The following is a 22,939-nucleotide window of genomic DNA, read 5'->3' on the forward strand; positions in this document are numbered from 1 at the left end:
ACACACAAACACACACACTGGAATATTATGTAACGATAAAAAGGGATGAGATCTTGCCATTTGTGAGAATGTGGACGGACCTCAAGAGTATAATGCTAAGTAAAATAAGCCATCCAGAGAAAGACAAAAGCCATATGATTTCATTTATATGTGGGATCTTAAAAACAAATGAATCAACAGAAAAAAGCAGAATCAGACTTATAAATACAGAGAACAAACTGATGGTTGCTACAGGGTGGGGAATGGTCAAAATGAGTGAAGCAAAGTGGGAGGTACAGGCTTCCAGTTATGGAATGAATAAGTCATGGGAATAAAAAGTCCAGTATAGGGAATATAGTCAATGGAACTGTAAGAATGTAGTATGGTGACAGATGGTAGCTGCCATGGTAGTGAACATAGCATAATGTATAGAGTTTTTGAATTGCTATGTTGTACACCTGAAACTAATGTAACATAGTGTGTCAAACTAAAAATAAAAAGTATTCTGGAAGAGGAAATACTCTGCATTGGCCATTTTTTAAATGTTTATTTATTTTGAAGGGTGGCGGAGAGAGGCAGAGAGAGAGAAAAGGAGAGGGAGAGAGAGCATCCTCAGGAGGCTCCTTGCTGTCAGTGCAGAACACAACTCGGGGCTTAATCTCACGGTGAGATCATGACCTGACCCGAAATCAAGAGTGGAAGGTTTAAGGAGGTTTAACCTACAGAGCCACACAGGCACCCCTACATGAGCCACTTAAACCTATCCTAGACATTTCTTTTCTCCTTTCCCTCCCTTCCACCTTCCCTTCCACTATGCTTCCTCTCCCCTCTCTGTCCTTCCTTCCTTTGTCCCTTTTCTTCCTCCCTTCTCCTGCCTTCATCCTTTCCTTGAGGCAAACATATATTTGAGGCTTGCTGGCACCATACTAAGCATTAGGGATATACAAAGATGAATATGACACAGTCCCCGTCCTGTTCCTCAAGGAGTTTATAGTCTAGAACAGCGTTCCTAACTTAGGGATTAGTTATATCTGGGGGTAGTACTTTTAACTACTTAAGAGCCTGATTGGTATCACCAGCATACCAATCAGAATGTATGCCAGTTCAAAGCTCTAGAGTAGGGCCTTGGGAATCTACCACTGTGCCTTCAGTTGACTTTGTAGTGGCTAGATATTGGAGAGGTTGGGGGTTCTGAAGGAAGGGCTGAAGCAGCCAGGACAATTGGGTGGGTAAGAGCACTTGGGAAGGGAAGGTAGTCCCAGGGTAGTAGCTATTTACCAACAATATTAAATCCTTAGCTCTACTTAACATCCAATGCTTAGGAAAAGTTAGGCAGTGACTGCAGTAAGATTATGTGATTATGTGAGTGAGGGAAGCATTCCTGAGTGAGTCTTGAGCCTAGTCTTGAGGAAGGTGGTTGGCATAAATTGGTAATTAGGAAGGGTAAGACGTTTAGACATGAGGGATATCCTAATAGTGGAAATGGATACATATACTCAATGCCATAAAGAGATCAATCTAACTGGTGGTGTGGGCAGGGAAAATGTATTGTAGTAGATGAGGACTGACTTTGGAAGCATGGGTTGTGTGCAGCAAGGGGATGAGAAATGGGGTTGGCTGTGGTGTCAATTGGGAAAAGGGGAATTTATAGGTTAGAGCTAGGAGTTTAGTTCTGACACAGCAGAAGAAACAAGGGGGTGCTCTGTACTTCCTTAAGCAATGAATCATATGATGAAAGGGACATAGGACAGAAAATATTCTGTTGACCATACGGATACTGAAGAAGGGTAAATCCAGTTGAAGAGGCTACTTCAGCAATACTGGTAGAGTTGACTAGGGCCTGGACCAGAACCGTAGCTATGAAAACAAAAGGAAGGGTTCAATCTGATAGAAATTACAGGCCCGTGTGAGGACTAGAGAAAGGAGAATCAGTGATAAGCGTAATACAAATCACATCTTATAAGATAAAATGGGATGTAGAAACATCCAAAGGAATATGTCTCTAATACTAAGTCTTTTAAAACAGCAAATTCAGTCATGCCACTATGCTCTTTAATTTACAAAATAAAGATTCTAACTTTTGAAGTCAAAGCAATAGAAACCAATAGTCTTTTTGACACTAAGAACGAGGTTGCTGTACAATACCAACAAGGAACAGCATTAAGCAAAAATTTATATTGGTCATTTATATTTACATTACACAAGTATGTGGTGTAAAATCCTTGAAATTCACGTGAAATATGCTAGATTTCATTGTTCTGATGTTTAGTTTACTTACTACAAGTCACTTCCAAATGAGTTTTACCTTTCAAAGGTGGGGAGAAATGCTTGATTTTTAACTGAGTTAATTTTCAGTTGACTCCTAAGATAACAAGCAGGCTTTAGGAGCCTAATTAAACCATGTATTTGCTCTAATTACTCTAGCTGCAGAGTACGAGGAAACAAGAGCAGCAAACAGACCTGTTCTGTGTGCAGCAGTTAGGCATTTGATGGTTGTTTGCTCCGGCAGAGGTTCTGAGTAGCACAGAAGTAAAGAAGCTGAGACCAAAGCCATCATCTGCAAGCAGTGGCCGCAGCCACAAATCACAGGGCAGCCCTTATCGCTGCATAGTGTAGAAAGCATCATTCATTGTGCGTGATTTCATTTATGTCCAAACACAGAGACAGCAATCATCATCACTAGCACCCATTTTTAATAGCAAGAGCAGCACATTTTTATCGACATACACATTAGCTCACAAAGACTATAGAGTTAATACTTAAAAATTTATACATTGGGCAAAAATAATAGTGCTTTTATACTGGTTACTTTTTCCTCTTAGGCTTCATTCTCTTGAACAATGCCCACATTTAAGGCAAAAGTTTAATTTTTAAGCCAAGTAAATCCACATTTCTATTATCCAGTTTGATTTTAGCCCAAGTAGAGTTTAGAATAGTGATGATCATTTATGTGAAGGAAAAGCCTGATGAGTTTTTATTACCAGTGACTGCCCAATTCAGTCAAACAACTGCTTTCTTAAAACGGGATTCACAGGAAATTTCTTCTAAAGGCAAAGCCCATTAAAGGCATATTTCTTCGTTAGTCAGAAACTGTTTTAAAGGCACTGTGGCTGTGTTTATCCATTTACCTTAGCATCTAGGTGTAAAATACCAGCTGAAATGCTTGTGTTTCCCCCTCCTCAGCTAAACTGGCAAACAAGAACTACTGGAGGTTTTATTACATCTTATTCTGTTGTTTTAAATATCTGTATTTGAGACTCTTGGTTCAGAGTCCAGCCTTCACAGAAATCATACCTGGAAATGGAAAACAATTTCTTTCCGGGGTAACTTGTCATAAATATAAAAAGAAAAAGAAAAAAATATATAAGAGGCAGGAATCTAGAACCAAAGAAAAGCAGAACATTAAAGTGACCATCTGGTGAGTTCAAACCAAATACAAAGTCTCTACTTTTTGCGTGAACCATCTAGATGTCTGTACCACCCCTCTGCTTTATTTTGCCTATGGAAACCTGACCTAAACTAAACAACTATCCTATATCATTAAGTTGTCCAGGAAGATGAAAGTTTAAATACATGTCAGACAAGCTGCAGCATCTGGTACAATTCAGTAATGATGGTCTCCCCTAGAGAGCTTCAGTGTTGGAACAACTTTTAGAAGTGAGGATATCTGGTTGACCTGTGTAAAGAAAATAATGTTCTTCTAGCCACACTTTCTCCCTGTTCACAAGTACTATTATGTGCCCCATCTTCTCTCACTGTAGGAAACTTACAAAGTAAAATCCCTCTCTGAAATATCTTATGATATCTGTAACTCCATTTTGATACAGCCAATAATTCACTTTGGATACAAATGATCAGAATTGTTCATCTTTCACTGTAATTGTTTAAACATTCTTTTCAGACTTTTTTCTTGATACATTGATTCTTAGTCCTAGGGGTTTTCCCCAGAGTGGAGATTAATGCATTACAAAGTATCCTTTAAGAGTACTACATAAAATGTAACAAGTTTAGATGCTCTCTTATAGTCTGTTGATAGGAGAACAAACTTAGTTGTCTCTTTAAAAGACCATATAAGCTTAGATACAGCAGATCTTTTAAAAGAAGAAATGATCATGGTGATATTTGTGTGTGTCAATTGCTCCCTTCTAAACTGCACTAGAAACCTCACTGTACAAGTTCACACACCTCTCAAAATAGAATAGAATCAAGTTTGAATGCACTGTTTTTCATTAATAGACTGGGGGAAAAACTTGCAACAAATATGATAAAGTTTTAATATCTTTATTATATAAGCAAGTTGCACACAATAAGGAAAAAATACTGAGAATCCAAGAGATAAAGCAAAGGGCACTTTACAGAAGATAATCTATTGTTAGCAAAGATATATAAAAGTTTTTTTTTATATTACTAGTAAACAAAAATGCAAATTAAAAGAACAGTCGAATACCATTTCACCCATCTTATCAGTGATTTTTAAAAAAAATAAGAATGTCCAATTGTGCCAAACTGTATGGTGACATGGTAAACTGATATATTATTTTTGAAAAATAACGCATAGTGTGTTCATTCATTTCACCCAGTAATTCTACTCCTTGGTTTCCACCCCAGGGGACTAATTGTAAACATTAAAAAAAAAAAAAAAAAGCTGTAGGAACAAGATGATCGTTGCAGCATTATTTATAATATTACAAAATAGAAACAATCTAAATGGCTCGAAGCAGAGGGACTATTAAGTACAATACACAGCTCCCTAGAATACTCTGCAGCATTTTAAATGATGTTTAAACTGATCCATAACAATACAGGAAACTGTTACTATCCAATGTTAAGGGAAAAGAACAAGATACAAAATTATATACGTTATAAGCCTACTACTCTGTGACAAAAATCTATAAGGACATGAGGATTTAAAAATCTAGTATTTCCACTATTTTCTAAATTTGATTCAGGATGTCATTTCATGTGTTTCAATACATTTTTAAAGCTCCATGTTTTTACTCACAGTACTTTCAAATGCACTGCCTTATTTTCAGAACACTTCTATCAAAAGCAAAACTCTATGCTTGGAAAACTTATGAAACATCATAATACCTACCATAAAAATCTCAAATCATTTTATTCATCGTCATTTTGGTTGTAAGTGTGGGGAATCGTCTACATGTCTGAGCAGACAGCTGAAACATGTAGGGAGCAGCTCCAGAGTCAGGACTCTCTGATCATCCACACTCATTCTGTCTCTGAGAGCCCGTTTCAGAAACCACGGCTGTTCCGAGCACCTGTGAGTATGCTGTGCTTATAAACCGGCGGCAGCAGAGGGAAGGTTAAGGTTTCTAATATTTTGGACACAGCCAAAACCAATTTATTTTTTCCCCAAGTGGGAGCATCGAAAAGTAGCCCTTCATCTAAATATGTTTATTATGCTTCTAACAGAGAACAAATTCTTAAGAGGGCAGAGATGTGGCTTATTTTTATGATGTATACATTGCCTGGTTTACTGTTAGATTTTATAAATGAATACCGTTTTGCAGCATCCACCCTAAGGCAAAGGTGAACCCACATTCCATTCTTTCAGATAGAAATACCGTAGGTCTCCCCTATTCTTGCTCCCAAATCCCTCTTTGCAATTGCGGTCACTCCTTTGACATTTTAATGTAATATTGACTCATCTCTACACTTAGTAAGCTGCAATACTAGTAAAAGACAAATTGAGAGAGAGGAGGTGGGGGAGGGCAGGGCCAGAGGGAAGAGAGAGACTTGAAGAGGTTGAACTTACACTCCAGCAGTTTCTCCAGAAACAAGGGAAGCAGTAGTTCTTATTTTTGTAGCCTCAAATTGTAGACTGAAATTCAGCAAAAATCTTTTCTTGACGCGAGGGATGTGAACTATATTCTAGGATGTGTATTCGGTGTGATCCTTTGTTCTAGGTACAAGCTTTTCTTTTTCTAAAGTTTTTCAGTCTCGCTCAAGGAAAGGGAAACAATATTATTCTGAAATTCCCTTAGAGGCGCCTTTCGATCCATCTCTCACGGGAAAATATCATGACAGCTCAATGCTGGCGTATTTCAGTGAGAATCGAGTCCGAGTTTTTTGTTTTGTTTTGTTTTTTGTTTCAACATGGCTGTATACTTTGCAGGCCCCCAAATTCGTGCTTTCACGGACATCGCTCACTAATGAAAAAGCCAGAAACCGCATCTTTAGCCAACCTGCGTTTCGTGGACTAGAAATGCGCTCTGATTAAAGATCGTGTTCGTTTTAAAGGCGTAGCAGTTACTGGGTGCCTTAGAGTCGCGGGCTTTTGTCAAGGCTGAGGCCAGCTCGGAAGCGCCTGCAAGCGCGGTAGGAGGCAGGTCTGAGGGCACTGGTCGTTAACACGTTTCCAGGGGGTGCCCACACTTTCTCCCGAGACGCTCAGCTCCCGGCGCGCGGCAGCAGCGAGTGGACCCGACTGTGACAGGAATAGAGAATTTCTGTGAGGGCCGGGGGAAGAAACAGAGGGAGCCTGGCTCGGTCCCTGGGTCTCGGAGGCTCAGGGATTTGCACGAGTTTGATCACTGCCATTAGCAGCTACTCGCGGAGGGTTGTTTACCGCCTGCGTGCGCGACAACCAGACTGCGGAGCCCACTCTGGTATTCAAGCCCCGCCCCCCTCACCCCTCAGTTCCCCTCTTGCCCCCCAAACTAATTAATTCACACCGCCTCCCTCCCGGACACTCCCATTGGCTCCTATCCCGTCCAATGAGAACCTTGCAACAGTTTCACCTGGCTCCCGCTTCCCAAATAAACAAACAAACCGTCCCGCCGCCTGGCCAGCTCTCCTCCGCTGAGCCGCCCGGGACGGCTGTGCTCCGCCTCCGCCACACCCCTCGCCCCCTCCAGCCAATCGAGCCCGGGCTGTGGCGCCCCCGCCCGGCCCCGGCCGCGGGCCGCTCTCTCCTCCGCCCCTCCCGCCTTCTCCCGCCCCCTCGTGCCTTCGTGGACTCCTGGTTAGGACCAGCGTGGCCGGCGAGCCCCGCCTCCTCCCGTCGGTCCTCCCGAGGCCCACAGGCCTGGAGATTCACCGAGTATCTAGGCCGGGGAGGAGGTGGCCCCGCCTCTCGGTCCCGGCGCTCCCCTCCCCTGTACACCTTTGCTGGCGCAGCTCGTGCCCCTCCGCTGCGCCGGTAGCTGGAGCCGCAGCGGCCGCCGCGTGAGACGGTGGTCACGTGTTGTTTGCCCGCCGCCGCGCGCTTTCAGTGGAGTGGGCGGGGGCGGGGCCGAGGCGGGAGGGGGCTGGGGCGGGCGGTCGGGCTAGACGGCCTCTTCCCCCAACCCTCCCCCGCGCTCACCTTAAAACCATCGTTCATCACCATGGCGAGTTGCTCCTTCGCTCGCGACCAGGCGACAAGGAGGCTGAGAGCTACAGCAGCGGCAACAGCGGCAGCGCTAGCTGCGGTGGCGACCACCCCGCTTCTTTCCTCGGGCACCCCGACCGCACTCATTGGGACCGGGTCGTCTTGTCCGGGAGCCATGTGGCTCTCCACGGCCACTGGCTCCCGGTCAGACTCCGAGTCAGATGAGGAGGACCTCCCCGTCGGGGACGAAGTCTGCAAACGCGGCTACCTGCGGAAGCAGAAGCATGGGCACAGGCGCTACTTCGTGCTCAAACTCGAGACCGCGGACGCCCCAGCTCGGCTGGAATACTACGAAAATGCCAGGAAGTTCCGGCACAGTGTCCGCGCCGCGGCGGCTGCAGCGGCGGCGGCCGCCTCCGGCGCCACGGTCCCCGCGCTCATCCCACCGCGGCGCGTGATCATCCTGTACCAGTGCTTCTCGGTGAGCCAGCGGGCAGACGCAAGGTACCGACACCTCATCGCCCTCTTTACCCAGGACGAGTACTTCGCGATGGTGGCCGAGAACGAGTCGGAGCAAGAGAGCTGGTACTTGCTGCTCAGCCGCCTCATCCTCGAGAGCAAGCGCCGCCGCTGCGGCACGCCCGGCGCGCAGCCTGATGGAGAGCCGGCCGCGCTGGCGGCTGCAGCGGCGGCGGAGCCACCCTTCTACAAAGATGTGTGGCAAGTAATAGTCAAACCCAGGGGGCTGGGGCACAGAAAAGAGCTGAGCGGCGTGTTCCGGCTCTGTCTTACCGACGAGGAGGTTGTCTTTGTGAGGTTGAACACCGAAGTGGCCAGCGTGGTCGTCCAGCTCCTGAGCATCCGTCGCTGCGGGCACTCAGAGCAGTATTTCTTCTTGGAAGTCGGTAGGTCCACCGTCATCGGTCCGGGGGAACTCTGGATGCAGGTCGATGACTGCGTGGTGGCCCAAAACATGCACGAGCTGTTTCTGGAGAAGATGAGAGCCCTGTGTGCAGACGAATACAGAGCCCGCTGCCGCAGCTACAGCATCAGCATCGGCGCCCACCTGTTAACCCTGCTGTCCGCTAGGAGGCACCTGGACACGCTCCCGCTGGAACCCAGCGGCTGGCTGAGAAGGTCCCGCTTTGAGCAGTTTTGCCACCTCAGGGCCATTGGTGATGGGGAAGACGAGATGCTCCTCACCAGGCGCTACATAACACCCAGCGAGCCCGTGCCCCCCTCCAGGCGAGGAAGACTGCACCTGCCCAGAGCGCGCAGGTCCAGGAGAGCGATTTCAGTGCCAGCCAGCTTTTTTCGCCCAACACCCAGTCCGGTGCGTGTCCCGCATCCTGTAGAAGCCCCCAAGCACAGAGCTTGCCTGTCCTCTGAAGCATCTCGCCCTGGCAACTCTGGGGAAAAAGACAGTCCTCAGGGCAAAGAGGATCAGGAAGGAACCGAAGGTGACTACATGCCCATGAACAACTGGGGCTCAGGAAATGGCCAGGGTTCTGGAGGTGGCCAGGGCTCAAGTGGCCAAGGCTCCAGTAGCCAGAGTTCAGGAGGAAGTCAGTGCTCGGGTGGAGGGCAGGGATCCGGACGTGGCCAGGGCTCAAGTGGTGGCCAGGGCTCAAGCGGTGGCCAGGGCTCAGGGGGCCAGGGGGCAGGAGGAAACCAGCGTTCAGGAGATGGCCAGGGCACTGCGGGTGGGCACGGTTCAGGCAGTGGCCAGGGAGCCAGTGGTGGACATGGCTCGGGCAGTGGGCAGGGATCTGGAGATGGTCATGGCTCAGGTGGTGGCAAGAACTCTGGAGGGGGCAAAGGCCCAGGAGGTGGGAAGACCCCCGAAGGCAGTGGTGAACGTGGAAAATCTCTGAAGAAAAGATCCTACTTTGGCAAATTAACTCAAAGCAAGCAGCAGCAAATGCCACCACCTCCACCTCCTCCACCTCCACCCCCTCCACCTGGAGCAACTGGTGGTAAAGGGAAGTCTGGGGGAAGGTTCCGACTCTACTTTTGTACCGACAGAGGAGCCACAAAAGAACGCAAAGAAGCCAAAGAAGTCAAAGAGGCAGAGACCCCAGAAGGTGCAGCTCGGGGGCCCCACAGAGCCAGAGCTTTTGATGAAGACGAAGATGACCCATATGTGCCAATGAGGCCAGGGGTGGCCGCCCCTCTGGCAAGCTCCAGCGATTATATGCCGATGGCTCCTCAAAACTTCTCTGCTTCAAAACGCCACTCTCGATCACCTTTTGAAGATTCAAGAGGGTACATGATGATGTTTCCAAGAGTGAGCCCACCACCTGCCCCAAGTCCTCCAAAAGAGCCTGATCCTGATAAGGATGACGAGGCAAAGGACAATGACAGTGACAGTGACTATATGTTTATGGCTCCCGGAGCGGGTGCAATTCCAAAAAACCCCCCAAACCCTCAGGGTGGTTCTTCCTCTAAAAGTTGGAGCTCTTACTTTTCTCTGCCAAATCCCTTTCAGGGCTCCCCATTGGGACAGAGTGACCACAGTGAGTATGTACCAATGTTACCTGGAAAATTCCTGGGGAGGGCCTAGACAAAGAATCCTCATCTAACAGGGGCCCCAAAGACGCAGTTTCAAAGCCTTCAGTTGAGGGGTCATTCTCAAAGCCTGGAGATAACAGCCCCTCCAAGAACAAGGCTAAGAGACCTAACCGCCTTTCTTTTATTACAAAAGGAAATAAAATCAAGCCCAAATCACAAAAACCCACACGTGAGCAGAGAGAAGCTGACAGCTCTGGTGACTACGTCAACATTGACTTCACTAAGAGAGATGCTAATATGCCAGCCCCCTTTATTCAAGGACTGCCAGGTTCGTGGAGTATCATTGCTGGCCCCAGACCATCAGCCTTTTCTAATTATGTGAATGTTGAGTTCAGAGTGCCATTTCCGAACCCAGCACACAGCCTCTCGAATCTATTAAGAGCTTTTCCAGGTGCCAACCCCCTCTTTCTGGAAGGTGCTAGGTGGCCATTTGTGCCTCTTCCTCCCAGTGCTACAGGTGGTAATGCTAATGAGGAAGAGGGTGACTACATTGAAGTGATTTTCAATCCAGCAATGACACCAGCCGTGCCTTTTGCTGACAGTGCCATTCGCTATGATGCTGAAACAGGTCGAATCTATGTGGTCGACCCATTTTCTGAGTGCTGTATGGACATTTCTCTTTCCCCCAGCCGCTGCTCTGAACCACCACCTGTGGCTAGGCTGCTGCAGGAAGACGGGCTGGAGCGCAGACGCCCGCAGAGCCATTCGCAAAGTTTCTTTGCCTCCGCTAGAGCCGCTGTCTCGGCTTTCCCCACCGACAGCCTTGAGAGAGACCTCTCCGCCTCCTTAGCCTCCGTAGCTGCGCCAGCCTTAGCCGTGGGCCGGGCTTTGGCCGCCGCCTCCGCCCTCGCCGCGGCCCCGGGCATCGGTGCGGCCGCCAGAGGCTTGGAGGCCGCCGCTGGACTTGACTCCGCCTCCGTCCGCCGGTTCCAACCTGTTGCTAGCGCTGCTGCCGCCGAAGCGGTAAGGGGGGCCCCAGACGTTGCCCGTGGCTGGAACCCGAGGGCCCCAAACCCAGATGCAGACCTGGCCCGAGATGAGAACGGGGCTGCAGCGGCCGCCCCCCCACCGCTACCACCCCGCCGCCGGGTGCCGATTCCCCGGGAGCGTGAGGATTCCGACGACGACGACGATACATACGTGAGAATGGACTTTGCCAGACCGGACAACAAGAAGTTCGACTCTCCCCACAGAGGTTGGTAACTTTAGAATTCATTTCCCCACGTTAATGGTTATTGCCTAATGAATCGATGTCTACGGTGTTAGGAAAAAGGGAGTTAATATTTCATTAACTGGTGCCTACTTAGCAGGAGAAGTAGAATGCAGTTTTCAGTATTCGTGCAGTGCCTTGTGATCTTTGGAAAAACTTTTAAGTTTTGATCCAATCCTACATTTCTTTATTTGGAAAAGAATCGATTGTCATTTAAACATGGGTTCCATCCTTTTAGGAGTAATTAAAAGCTTAAGGATATATATAGCATGAGGATGCTTTCAAAATCCTTCCCTAACAATGATTTTTTGCAAACAGGATACCATAAATTGGATCCCATCAACTCATTTTCAAATCAACAAGTAAAAGCTACTTTTCTACAAATGCCCGTATTTGATTACAAGTTTAATAAGAGCACAGAATATTCAGCAGTGATAATCGACTGTGACATTTGGGGGAAGGAGACCGTTTCCTTTGAAAGTCACTTAAAATCAGTCATTGTTACTTTTTAAAAGCGGTCATTGTTACTAAGCTAGTTTGCTGTGATTTACCAACAAAGTTAAATCTCCATTGTTAGCATAAATGTCTGGAGGGAACAAAACAGAAGTAATCTGAAACAAGTGATTAAAAGAAGACAGTATTTGGCTCTGGAATGTGTTTTTGTGTTGATTTGTTTTGTTTTTACACAGGATACATTGCCAACAACCTTGAGTGTTCCTTTCTTGTCACTCGTAGTGACAGGCAAGCCACCTTCGCTGTGCCTCATTTTCTTCATATAACTCCCCCAAAAGAGGGATTTGTGACAACTTGATAATGGGTATGAATATTGTTTGAAAGGTTTAAAAAGCACGGAAAACATCTAATTGGTATGTCTTCTGGGAAATCCAGTAAAGCAACATAATAAGGCTGGAGGAAGACCTGACCCCAGGGGCAGCCTACCCTGGAACAGTGGAAGTTTCTTAAAGGGTTACTTTTCCAAGGAAGAAATAAGGAAGAGTAGGAGCTGTCACGTTTGAGAAGCAGACCTTGAGTAATCTCATGTGTACATTATGCAATGTTGTTATCAGCGTGTTTAGATACACGCTCAAGAAATGATTTCGGAAGATGATGTCTCCATAGCCTGTGCCTTTCCTCTTCAGTAGAATGTGCTTCGTTTCCAGTGAAGGGAAGAGATGCACCCCAGCAGTTTCCATTCCAGTAGCTAGTTTAGTGAAGATTTTTGCTTTGCTTGCTTTGTGGAATTCTTTTGTGATTGGATCTCTGCCCACTGTGCTTGATCAGGCAGAACAAGTTGGGGACTGATCACAACAGTCACCTAACAAGCTCCCTGTTTAGTGCAGGTGTAACCCCTCCCCTTTCTTCCCCTGCTTTGGAAAACTTGCCGTTCAAAAACTCACATTTGTGGCATGGACATATTAAACAGCAATCATTAAAACGACAAAAGGATGCTTTGGCTTGCCACAGGATTCAGTTCAGATCTCCTTTAAATTGTGACCCCCGCCTCCCAACACACACACATACACACACACACCCGCACGCGCGCGCGCGCGCGCGCGCGCGCACGGTACCTGCTACTACCAGACCCATGCATTTAAAATAGAGAATTCTATTTCCAAGAATTTAACCAGCTTTTCAGGAACAGGTCTATTTTATTCATCTGGTCTATTTTATTACATCTGGAAATTGGTCTCAAGCTATGGCTTGAACCTCGCTGCTGAAGTTACTGTTTGTGGTGTTAATGTAGATGTGCCTAGCTGCCTGTTTCCCTGTGGTTCTTTGGCTGGACAACTTTCCATAGAGGTTTGTCTATACTTTTCAATACTCTTTGTTTAAGCAAAAGTTACAATTAGTGAAAACTTGTTCCTGAAATAAACCCTGACTTCCCAAGGATTATCTAGATCCAATTGTCATCATTTTAAGTTAAGTTATTGATTTATAAATAGCTTCAAATGACTTTATAGCTGTTTTGGAGATTTGCTATTCTCTAAATGTATTGTCCATTGAAGAAATTCCTGACTTTATTGAGTGACTACAGAGAGGAGGCTGCATCTTGCAGGGAGGAGGGTGCTTAGCTTAAAAAAAGAGAATGAATGTGGAAGCATTGGGGACTTTAAAGCAGTTTACAAATATAGTTTTATTTTCTGATTGGATTAACACCGAAGTGAAGTTTCAGCTGTTTAAACTGATGATTTAGTTTCTTGCAAAAGTAAATTGGTCCTGAGAGTGATTCGGCACATAAGTTGCTGGGATATATATATATATATATATTAAAGGAAAGACATATAGAGAGAAAGTATTGCAGGAAACAACTTTTGTTACCATTTTAATGTAAATTGATATGGTAGAATGTTGTCTGTGAAGTGGTAAGAACAGTGTGGCTAATTCTGATAGGTTTTTTTTTTTTTTTTATTATAAAGCTATAGACTAATTTTCACCCATTTTTTATCTCTCTCCACCGTCGTATCTACATTAAATATATGTGTGTATATGTATCATATATATGCATCATGTTAGAAGAGAAAAAAATCTTCTTTCACAAAGGAACAAAGTCATAGTCTTTATTAGGAGTTATGTATCTCGAAGGGTAATTTTAATTTATGGCAAGTGCTTAGAGCAGTGCCTGACACATAGGAAGTGTTGTACATGAATTATTATATAACTAATATCATTGTTGTCATTGCTGTTACACTGTTATTATTACCTTTAGAGGCACAAAGCTAAATTAAAGTTGTCTGTCCTCAAATCCCAATTTTCAGTTAGTCTTTACTTTCATTTAAAATGGTTTACATGGTTGTTCAGGGCTGGGATCCTTACAGTTTGGGTCTGTTTATAACAAAATGAAGTGAGACTATAAAGCTGTGTGACACCTTTGTTCATGTAACACAACATTAATATATAATCTCATTTACCCATAGTTACATTGCATATAAGTAGGTGTGTTAAAGCCATCCATTCAAGACAATTAGAAACACGCAGAAAAATAACCTGGGTTTGACTTTTTTTATAAGTTAAATAATTTTTAAAGGGCAGAGAGTCTTCACATTTTAAACACATGGGCTATCAGCATTAGCATTTGGGAGGAGAATGTAGTTTCTTATTTGGTTTAGTCTGACTCTTGACTCATACATGCATTTTTGCCTCTTCTCCTGTATCTGAGGTAGAATTCATAGTTTGAAATGACTTAAGTTGAAAAACTCAGATTTTTCCATTCCAGAGATAGGAGGAATAAGGACAGCACTAGAAGGGGCAATAGAATTGATCAGCCAAATTAGTAATGTTATGATAGCACTTGTTACTAGAAAGCAAAAAGAAAGAAAAAATCCATACTAACTACCTTTTGAAATGTTATACACTGTTATTAGCATGAAGGAAGGGTAAGCTTCTTTTCAGTGTACTACTGCCAAATCCTCTTGCTCTAAATTATAGGTGCTGAAAGCAAATTCCTTTTGTTGTATTGGAGTTATTTATTATAAATTACTAGAATAAAATCTTCAGGATAGCGGAGATTTTCAGTCACCATTGGAAGGTCACTTATTTTAGACAACATCTACCCCTACCCCCTGAAAAAAAATTTGGACAGTCGTTTGGAGTAGAGGTGTTTGACCTATAACAATTAAAGAGGACCTCATTCAATTAAAGTTCACTAAAGTTGTTGGCAGTCATTACGCATACGCATTTACATTCATTCTAACAGTGATGCTCCCAGGGTAAAAATTTTGGCCACTAGCAAAACATCTTTAAACAAGGACTAGGACTTTAATTGAGCACAACAGAATATCACACGTGCCTAAAAACACAAACAAGACCTCTTGCTTCCCTTTGCTCTCCCAGATCACCAAACATGAACCAAGATACTTCAGAATCATTGGCAGGCAGCTGTTTGGGGAACAAACTTGGGCTTCCTTAGAATGACACAAAAATCTTCACATTGGGTTAGATAAGAGTGACCAGTATAAAGGAGAAATAAATACTGCATGTGAGTTAAAAAGGGCTGTTGTTAAATTGTCAACTTGCTGGCTGAGGGAATGTTTAAAAGTTGCATATGGCCTTATAATTTGCAAAACTCATTCACATTCATTATTTTACTGGGGGACAGTAGGTACTGGAACTGAAGCTGCTGTTAAGAATTTTCCCATGGTCAAAGAGGTAAGTGACAGAGCTGAAAACCAAACCCATGCATCTGATTTCAAGTCCCTTTCATCATATGTCCAATCTGTTCTTTTCCTATTGATGAAAGATCATTATATAGATACACTAGACTGGTTATAAAATAAATAAGACATCGGAGAAACTGTATTTCTGGATTCATAATGTAACATACAACCTTGTGAACATGTTTTCCTTCCTTGGACCAATTTGAAAGATTAAATATCAAGAAAAATGAGAAAAAAACCATCATTATATAGGCAAGGATTGAAAAAAATACAAGTTTTCTTGAATTTGATAGTAGGAATTTTGGGGAAAGTAATTCATTTAGAGTGTTACAGCTGTGAACCATCTGCCAGAGCTTGGGTAATTTTCATTCCGTTGAACCGTTTGTCATGGCTTTTAGAATAAAAGACTTTGACCTGTACTGGAATTGCATCTTTAAATCTGGTTTGGGGAGGCGTTTGCTAATCTTTGCCTCCTCCACACAAATGGTGTATCTAGTTGGATGCCACGGACACACTGAAAGGAATGGAAGCGAGATGAGAGTGCATTCAGTAAACTTCCATTAATGGTCATTTCCTTACCAGAGGTTAGACATCTTTGGTTTTCCCAATAATCCATCGGCATTTGCAAGTTAAAGCAAAAAGCCCTTTTAATTTCATTTTTCCGTATGTATCAAATCTGATATTCGAATCTCAACTGTCACAGTGGGCAAATAGGAAAAAGCGAGACAGGTGGAAGAAAAGGGGTGGTAGATATAGATGCTCTTCATTTGTTTAAAAAGCGAACTTGCTTTTGGCAGTCAGGCAAGTAGATTTTAGAAGTCTTGAAAATCAAATCCTCTCCTTGGGACATAAAAATCCTTGTTTAAAATTAAATTCATTTTCTTTAGCACCTTTTTTTTTAAATGCTTTAAGACTATATAAAAATAGCCCAGACATTTTATTGGCAGTATTGGAAAATAGCTTTTGTAAAATGCTTAATTAAAGCCTGCAGTATGTTTTGTCTAAGAGGTGTGGCCAGGCTCTTAAATGGTTAGGATCATTCACTGGAAAATATCACTTAGTCCTGACTGAGGACTGAGAGATGAAAAAGGGTACCTTTTTATAACAATAAAATGAATACATGACAACACATTCCATTTTCACCACACCTGCCAGCTTGCTAATTTAAAAGCTGTTGATAAAATTGCCAAGATAATGTGCTTGGCTCTCTGAACTTAAGATGTGTCCTCTAGCCATTCTGCCTTGGTTACTGGTTGTGCAGCTATAGGTCTTACATATCCATCTTCTTTTGGGAAGGTATGCTGAACACTTGAGAAACAGGAATTTTTCAAGATTTTTTCAAATGTAGATGTATATTCTATTATAGATTTGCGTTCTTTTAGAAGGTACTTTGTAATTTCTGCTTGAGGGCTTAATTCCTTGTGGAATTAATGGAAAACATGTACTTATACGTTTTTTAGTGAAATGAAAAAGTTACTATTTTTCCCCCTCGCTTCCTGACACCCCTTTCACATGGGTTAGGGGTGCATTTGTTGTGTTATGAGAGTCTTAGCTTCATGTGCCTTTTGCCAAATTTGTGTCCCTAAGTTTAGGAAACCATGTCCTTTCCTGGTATCTCTCTGGCTGAAAAGATGAGGAGCACTCTGGGAGTCCTTCGGGAGCTCCGGGAGGACTCATTCCCCCAGGTGTTGCTTGTTCCTGTTTCACAGTAGTTTGGGCTTAGCTTGCAGGAAGGGCCTTTCTCAAAGGGCTCCTTGCTCTGCAGGCCCAAGACTGCACTGCCCGCTGTCCTATCACTTGTTGCCACAGAGGTGGCTTTGCCAGTGTTTAAAGCTATTTTCATGGTTGGATTGGCCACAGTACATCTGATGCTAGCCAGACCTTCTTGGTTTACTGAATATCCGATTCCCCATAAACTGTAGTCATTTTAGCTAGTTTTCACAATTTATATAATTTGCCTTTCTACAGTTACTCATTTTCTACTTGTAGACTTGAACCTTAGAGTATCAATGAAGTCTATCTCTACATTCATCTCAGAAGTTATTCCCAGTGCACCTGGGTGGCTCAGGCAGTTGAGCATCCAGCTTCGGCTCAGGTCATGATCTCGCAGTTCACGAGTTCAAGCCCCGTGTTGGGCTCTGTGCTGACAGCTCAGAGCCTGGAGTCTGCTTTGGATTCTCTGTTTCCCTCTCTCTCTGCCCCTATCCTGCTAGCACTCTGTCTCTCTCTCTGTCTCTCAAAAATAAATAAACATTAAAAAAATGAAAAAAAAAAAGAAAGTTATTCCCATGTGCACCAATGGTATCCTTGAAAGTCTGACCAATAAATGTGACTTTTCACTCCTGCTTTTTCATAAGTTGTACCTACAGCTTCAGAGGCATACCAACACAGTCCTCACCCCCAGAGCCCACCCACACCCACCCCATGAAGGACACCCTATTGTTGCTGAAGCTCTTACCATAGTTTCCTTTCTACTGCCACGCCATCCCCAGTTATTCCAGCCACTTGAGTTTAGAGGGGACACTCTTCCCATTGCCATGGTTAAAAGAGCTACATCCCTGGAGTCTTAAATCAGAGACTCAAGTACATCTTCCAATAGAAATGAGGTTGTAATTTTAAGTGATGGTTGGGTAGAGTCAAAGCAGTTCCTCTATTAGGTTAAGAACTGCATAGGTTAATATAGGCTCATGTAGATGGACCTCCGAACCTACCCACCATTTATTTACAACATTGCTTCTCTGACGATAATTTATTCGGAGTTTCAACTAGACAATGAGCCTTGGAATATGTCTCTTTTGTAAATCAGAGACTGCCTATATTAGAATTCTAGTAACTTGGATTCTTTAAGTCTGCAGTAACTAGGCAGCAGAGCGAAGTGGCCCAAGTGTGTGTTGGGAAGTAGGGAGAAGCTGACCTGGGGTAAGAATCCTGTAGCTGATCCCCAAATATTTTGTATCCAGATAATCAAGGCTGGAATGAACATACATAAGTCGTCTGGGGCCCGCTGGCGAAGGGCAGGTGTGCAACAATTGAGCTGACCTTTGAGGAGATGGAGGTTTACAAGTGTCATCAATTTCCCTTAGGGATTCTTTCAACACTTCTGTACCCAAACCATTGCCACCATGGGGAGAAGCGTTTGCTCTTCTGATCTAGGAAGGAGACAATAGTGGGGTACGATTGGTGTTGTAAAGACTAGCAGTAATTATAGCTAGTTTTCACCCTTGAGGGACAGCACTTAGATTTTTACCAGTTCCTAGAGAATCACCCTCCTGTTATGTTCACAGGGTACAGCGAGGTGTGATGATCTGTTCTTATTGAAAAAAAAAAAAAAGAGCTATATATAAGCCAGAGGCACCACTAAACTAAATAATATAATTGTGTTACTGTGCATTCATCGTTGTGGTATATGCTTCTATTTCTCTTCGTTTCCTTGCATCTGTTTGGCTTCAACACTTTCCTTGGTTGCTCCAGTCTGATCACCAGTTGATTGCAGGGGTAGTGTACTGACTAATAAGTGGAATGAGGAATTTTCAGAAGAACTTGAAAAACTTTTTTTTTTTTTGAGTTATAGGAAAATTGGAGTCGAAAGATAACTAAGGCATTGAGATTGGGACGAATGGAAAGAGAAAGAGAGAATAACTGGATATCTTGTTATAGCTTTGGCTTTCTCTGGGCAAGGGAACTATTGCTGCTTTGGACTTCAAACTGCAATAGAGGCATGTTTATGATTGGTATAAAGCTTTCTTGGCTCGCCCTACAAATTTCCAGGGATATTGAAGTCATGTGTGCTTTATTAGTATATTAAAGATTAATGTTCAGGTTTATAGCATTATACAAATTGAAATAGAAAAGTTTACTTCATTTGTTTTGAGAAGAAAACAATACTTGCCAGGTTTTTTTGGGGGGGGGGGGGCGGGAGGAGTAGGAAAATGTTTTGATCCATCAGAGTCCAATGAGTTTTTTAGAGAAAAAAGAACTTGAAGAGTATACCTCCCACTTAAAGGGGTGGAACTAACTCATCACTCAAAAGATCTTTGATTAATTAGAAAGTAAGAATATCCAATAAGGCAATCATTTATAACCTGTCAGTATCGAGTGGCAATAACATGTCAAAAACTTGCCACATTTTAAAAAATCACCATTTACGCTTCTGGTGGTGGAATGACATCAAAATGAACAAGGGACAAAAAATAAATAAACAAGACACAGAACTAAGATGTGATTATCAGCCCTTTGATACTCATTGCACAGAGCAGAGTGCAGAGCAGAGTGTTGTTGTGGAGTTTAAATCCTGAATTGCTTTCCTTTGCCACCTAGCAAGCTTCTGAGTTACTTCCTTCTCCTGTCCTTTGGAATGTGCTCAGGGAATGTAAACTCATTTTAATATTGGCCTGAGTAAAACAGGATTATAAAGGTAAATATGTAGTTTGAATTCTCACAATGCATTTCAAAAGGAAATTAAATTATTTTTGGATTATCTTGTTTTGGGATGGCAGTATTCATTTCTCCTAGCATTGAGTTGACAAATATATTTTGTAACGTAAACTTGGAATCCCACCATTATATTCTAGGGTTTAGTAGGTTATCAAGCATTCACTTCATGCAGGTATAATTGTTACAGGGAAGCAATTGAAATATGAATCCAAGGGGCACCTGGATGGCTCATTTAAGCATCCGACTTCGGCTCAGGTCATGATCTCACAGCTTATGAATTCAAGTCCTGCATCAGGCTTGTGCTGACAGCTCAGAGCCTGGAGTCTGCTTTGGATTCTGTGTCTCCCTGTCTCTCTTCCCATCCCCTGCTCGCACTCTGTCTCTCTCTCAAAAATAAATAAACACTTAAAAAAAGAAACAAGAATCCAATTTTTAGTAGAGTCTCATTTAAACACAAGTGAAGAAGAAAGTAAAGCAACTCAAATAGTAACAAATGCTCCTAATTTCAGATGTAGTATAATGTTGAGGCAGTAGTCATATGAGGCTTAATTTGTATGTTTTTAGAAAAGATGTGGAATGTCATGTATTACTTAGGTTAGTAAGAAATCATTTTTAAAGTACATGCAGTGTGCTATATATGAACATGTTTGGTTTTCATATTAAAACAAAGCAGCAATCCTTAGTTTCTTCTCTGTATTTAAGAGTCTCTTATGGTTTGCCTCCCTCTCGGTTTTTATCTTATTTTTCCTTCCCTTCCCATATGTTCATCTATTTTGTTTCTTAAATTTCACATATGAGTGAAATCACATGATAGTTGTCTTTTCTCTGACTGACTTATTTCCTTAGCATAATATAGGAGGTGGGGGGGATGGGCTACATGGGGGAGGGGCATTAAGGAGGGCACTTGTCAGGATGAGCACTGGATATATATGTAAGTGATTAATCACTAAATTCTTCTCCTGAAACCAATACTACACTATATGTTAATTAACTTGAATTAAAAAAAAAAAAAGAACAAAGCAACGTAAATTAGGTGAGATGCCTTTCTAACCTTACATTTCTGTTAAAAATATCTAGCTGATGGTTGGTGCAAAATTCAATGATGCTCATTTTGCAGCAGATAATTGAGCTGCTCGTATGCACTCGCACGGATAACTCTCACAGACACCTTCCATCCTTGGTGTAAACCTGATAGATCCATAGAACTTAAAATTTCCTAAGCCCACCGCTGACAGGAAAACTTAATGTCTTTACTAACTGGGGGTGTTTTTTTTTTAAAAAAATAAACCTTTTAATGTGGAGGAACAGCCCTATATAATGAGTTAGGACTAATAGCCACAAATGGGTGGTCGTGGGGGATGGAGACCTTTGATGCTTCATCCACCTGCAAGTTGCTTACATTTTTAAAACCTCTTCGGAAAGAACAAGTAGTTATAATGTGTACTGACTGCTGGTTTAATACAAGATGTTATACTTTGAGGGGAGCCTGGGTGGCTCAGTCTGTTGAATGTCTGACTTTGGCTCAGGTCATGATCTCGTGGTCTGTGAGTTCGAGCCCCACGTCGGGCTCTGTGCTGACAGCTCAGAGCCTGGAGCCTACTTCAGATTCTGTGTCTCCTTCCCTCTGCCCCTTCCCCACTCATGTTCTGTCTCTCTCTGTCTCTGAGAAATGAATAAATGTTAAAAAAAATTTTTTTAATTAAATTAAAAAAAAGATGTTATACTTTGAAACCTCCTTTGAGGGATGCTTACCATGGATTCCTTTAGATTGGTTATAATGAAACAGAATGTGTGGTACTTTGCTATGATCTGATCTTAAAGGAACACTAGCATGCCATAATCAATTTCCTAACCATTTATCCCCATCCATCTCCCTCCAGTCCAGTGTGTTCTTCATGTACCAGACCTCATTCCTCTTGTCCCACTCCTGGTCACGCGCCCTCTCAAGAAGCAAAAGTCCAAGACAGTAATACCAGAGCTTCTTTTTATTAGACAGATGAGGATTGTAGCCAAATCTCCTTTACAGGTATCACTTTGCTCTTTTAGGAAAAATGTCAGTGACCAAGTCTGGAGACTGTCACGAAGGCTGTACTTAAATCCTTTTTTTTTTTTTCCAGTGTTTTTTTTTTTTTAAGTTCATTTATTTATTTTGAGAGAGACAGAACGCAAGCAGGGGAGGGGTAGAGAGAGGGGAACAAAGCAGGCTCTGAGCTGACAGCACAGAGCCCAATGCCAGGCTACAACTATGAACCGTGAGATCATGACCTGAGTCGAAGTCAGATGCTTAACCAACTGAGCCACCCAGGCGCCCCTGTGCTTAAATCCATTGACTTGTGCCACATCATCTGTTGAGGGCATAATCAAGCATGTAGGAGAAGAAAAAATTTCTCATTGCCCAATGCCTGGCTCACTTGACAGCCCCACTGGGAGGAGGTAGAACAGTGTGCGCAATACAAAGTTGCCTTCCACCAGAAATGTCAGAGGGACAGCCTGGGGGCAAAAGGAAGAACTGCCCTTGCATTTTTGCCAGGCTTGCACTAGTGTTGGTCACAGGCGGCGATAGTTTTCCATGCCTATGCCAAAGCAGTCTCCTCAGCGTGGCTCACAAAAACTACTAGTTCGATTTTGGTTCACTTTAGAACAGGGTGGGGGTGAAAGCACTTCACGTTTTAATTTTGAAAGTAACTTTTTGTTTTGTCGTCTTGTTTTTCTAGAGTGATTACACTGCCACAAAAACACATTCTAGAAGAAAAGTGATGCTTATGGAGTTTCATCTTTGTCTACTCCAGATCTGTCTACTCCAGATCTCCCTAAAAGAAAGAGAATTCAGAGGCTTCTGAATAGAAAGCAGCTTGAATTTATTTCTATAAAAGCCGACAAGTGGATACAGGCAGGTGAATGATCCTAATACAGGTCATTCATACTGCTGCCTTATGGATCAAGTAATTTTGAATTAAGAAATTCACACTGTACTTTGTTTTTGTCTTCTGGTTTTCCTCCCCGCCCCTCATCTGTCTCTTTGAAAAGAAACAAATACTATAAAAGCAAGCCTCTCTTGTAACTCTTTCCTTTCCCTCTTTAAAAAAAATGTTATTTACAGATGTGTAAATGTGGCCAACACCAATTTTACTGATGTATAATACTTAGATTTAGTTTTGAAGTTGAAAATCCTTCAAACAAGAGCAGAAAAAGAAAAAAAAGTTACGTTAATGAGAAGGTAGGTATGATCTGGAATCTTTTTCTTCTGAGTATTACATACAT

General features: G+C 43.1%; 1 protein-coding gene across 1 annotated transcript; it reads left to right on the forward strand.

The window, feature by feature from the left end:
• The first annotated feature begins 7,276 nt into the window (after positions 1-7,276).
• Positions 7,277-22,933, forward strand: IRS4 (insulin receptor substrate 4). Its single transcript, XM_040468423.1, is given in 3 exon segments — positions 7,277-9,861; positions 9,864-11,075; positions 22,393-22,933. Coding segments are annotated over 3 exon segments (3,753 nt in total). The 5' UTR covers positions 7,277-7,325; the 3' UTR covers positions 22,398-22,933.
• Positions 22,934-22,939: the final 6 nt, after the last annotated feature.

This window comes from Herpailurus yagouaroundi, unplaced genomic scaffold, assembly GCF_014898765.1.
Source record: "Herpailurus yagouaroundi ecotype Mexico unplaced genomic scaffold, PumYag 67700, whole genome shotgun sequence".
NCBI classification, from domain to species: Eukaryota; Metazoa; Chordata; class Mammalia; order Carnivora; family Felidae; genus Herpailurus; species Herpailurus yagouaroundi.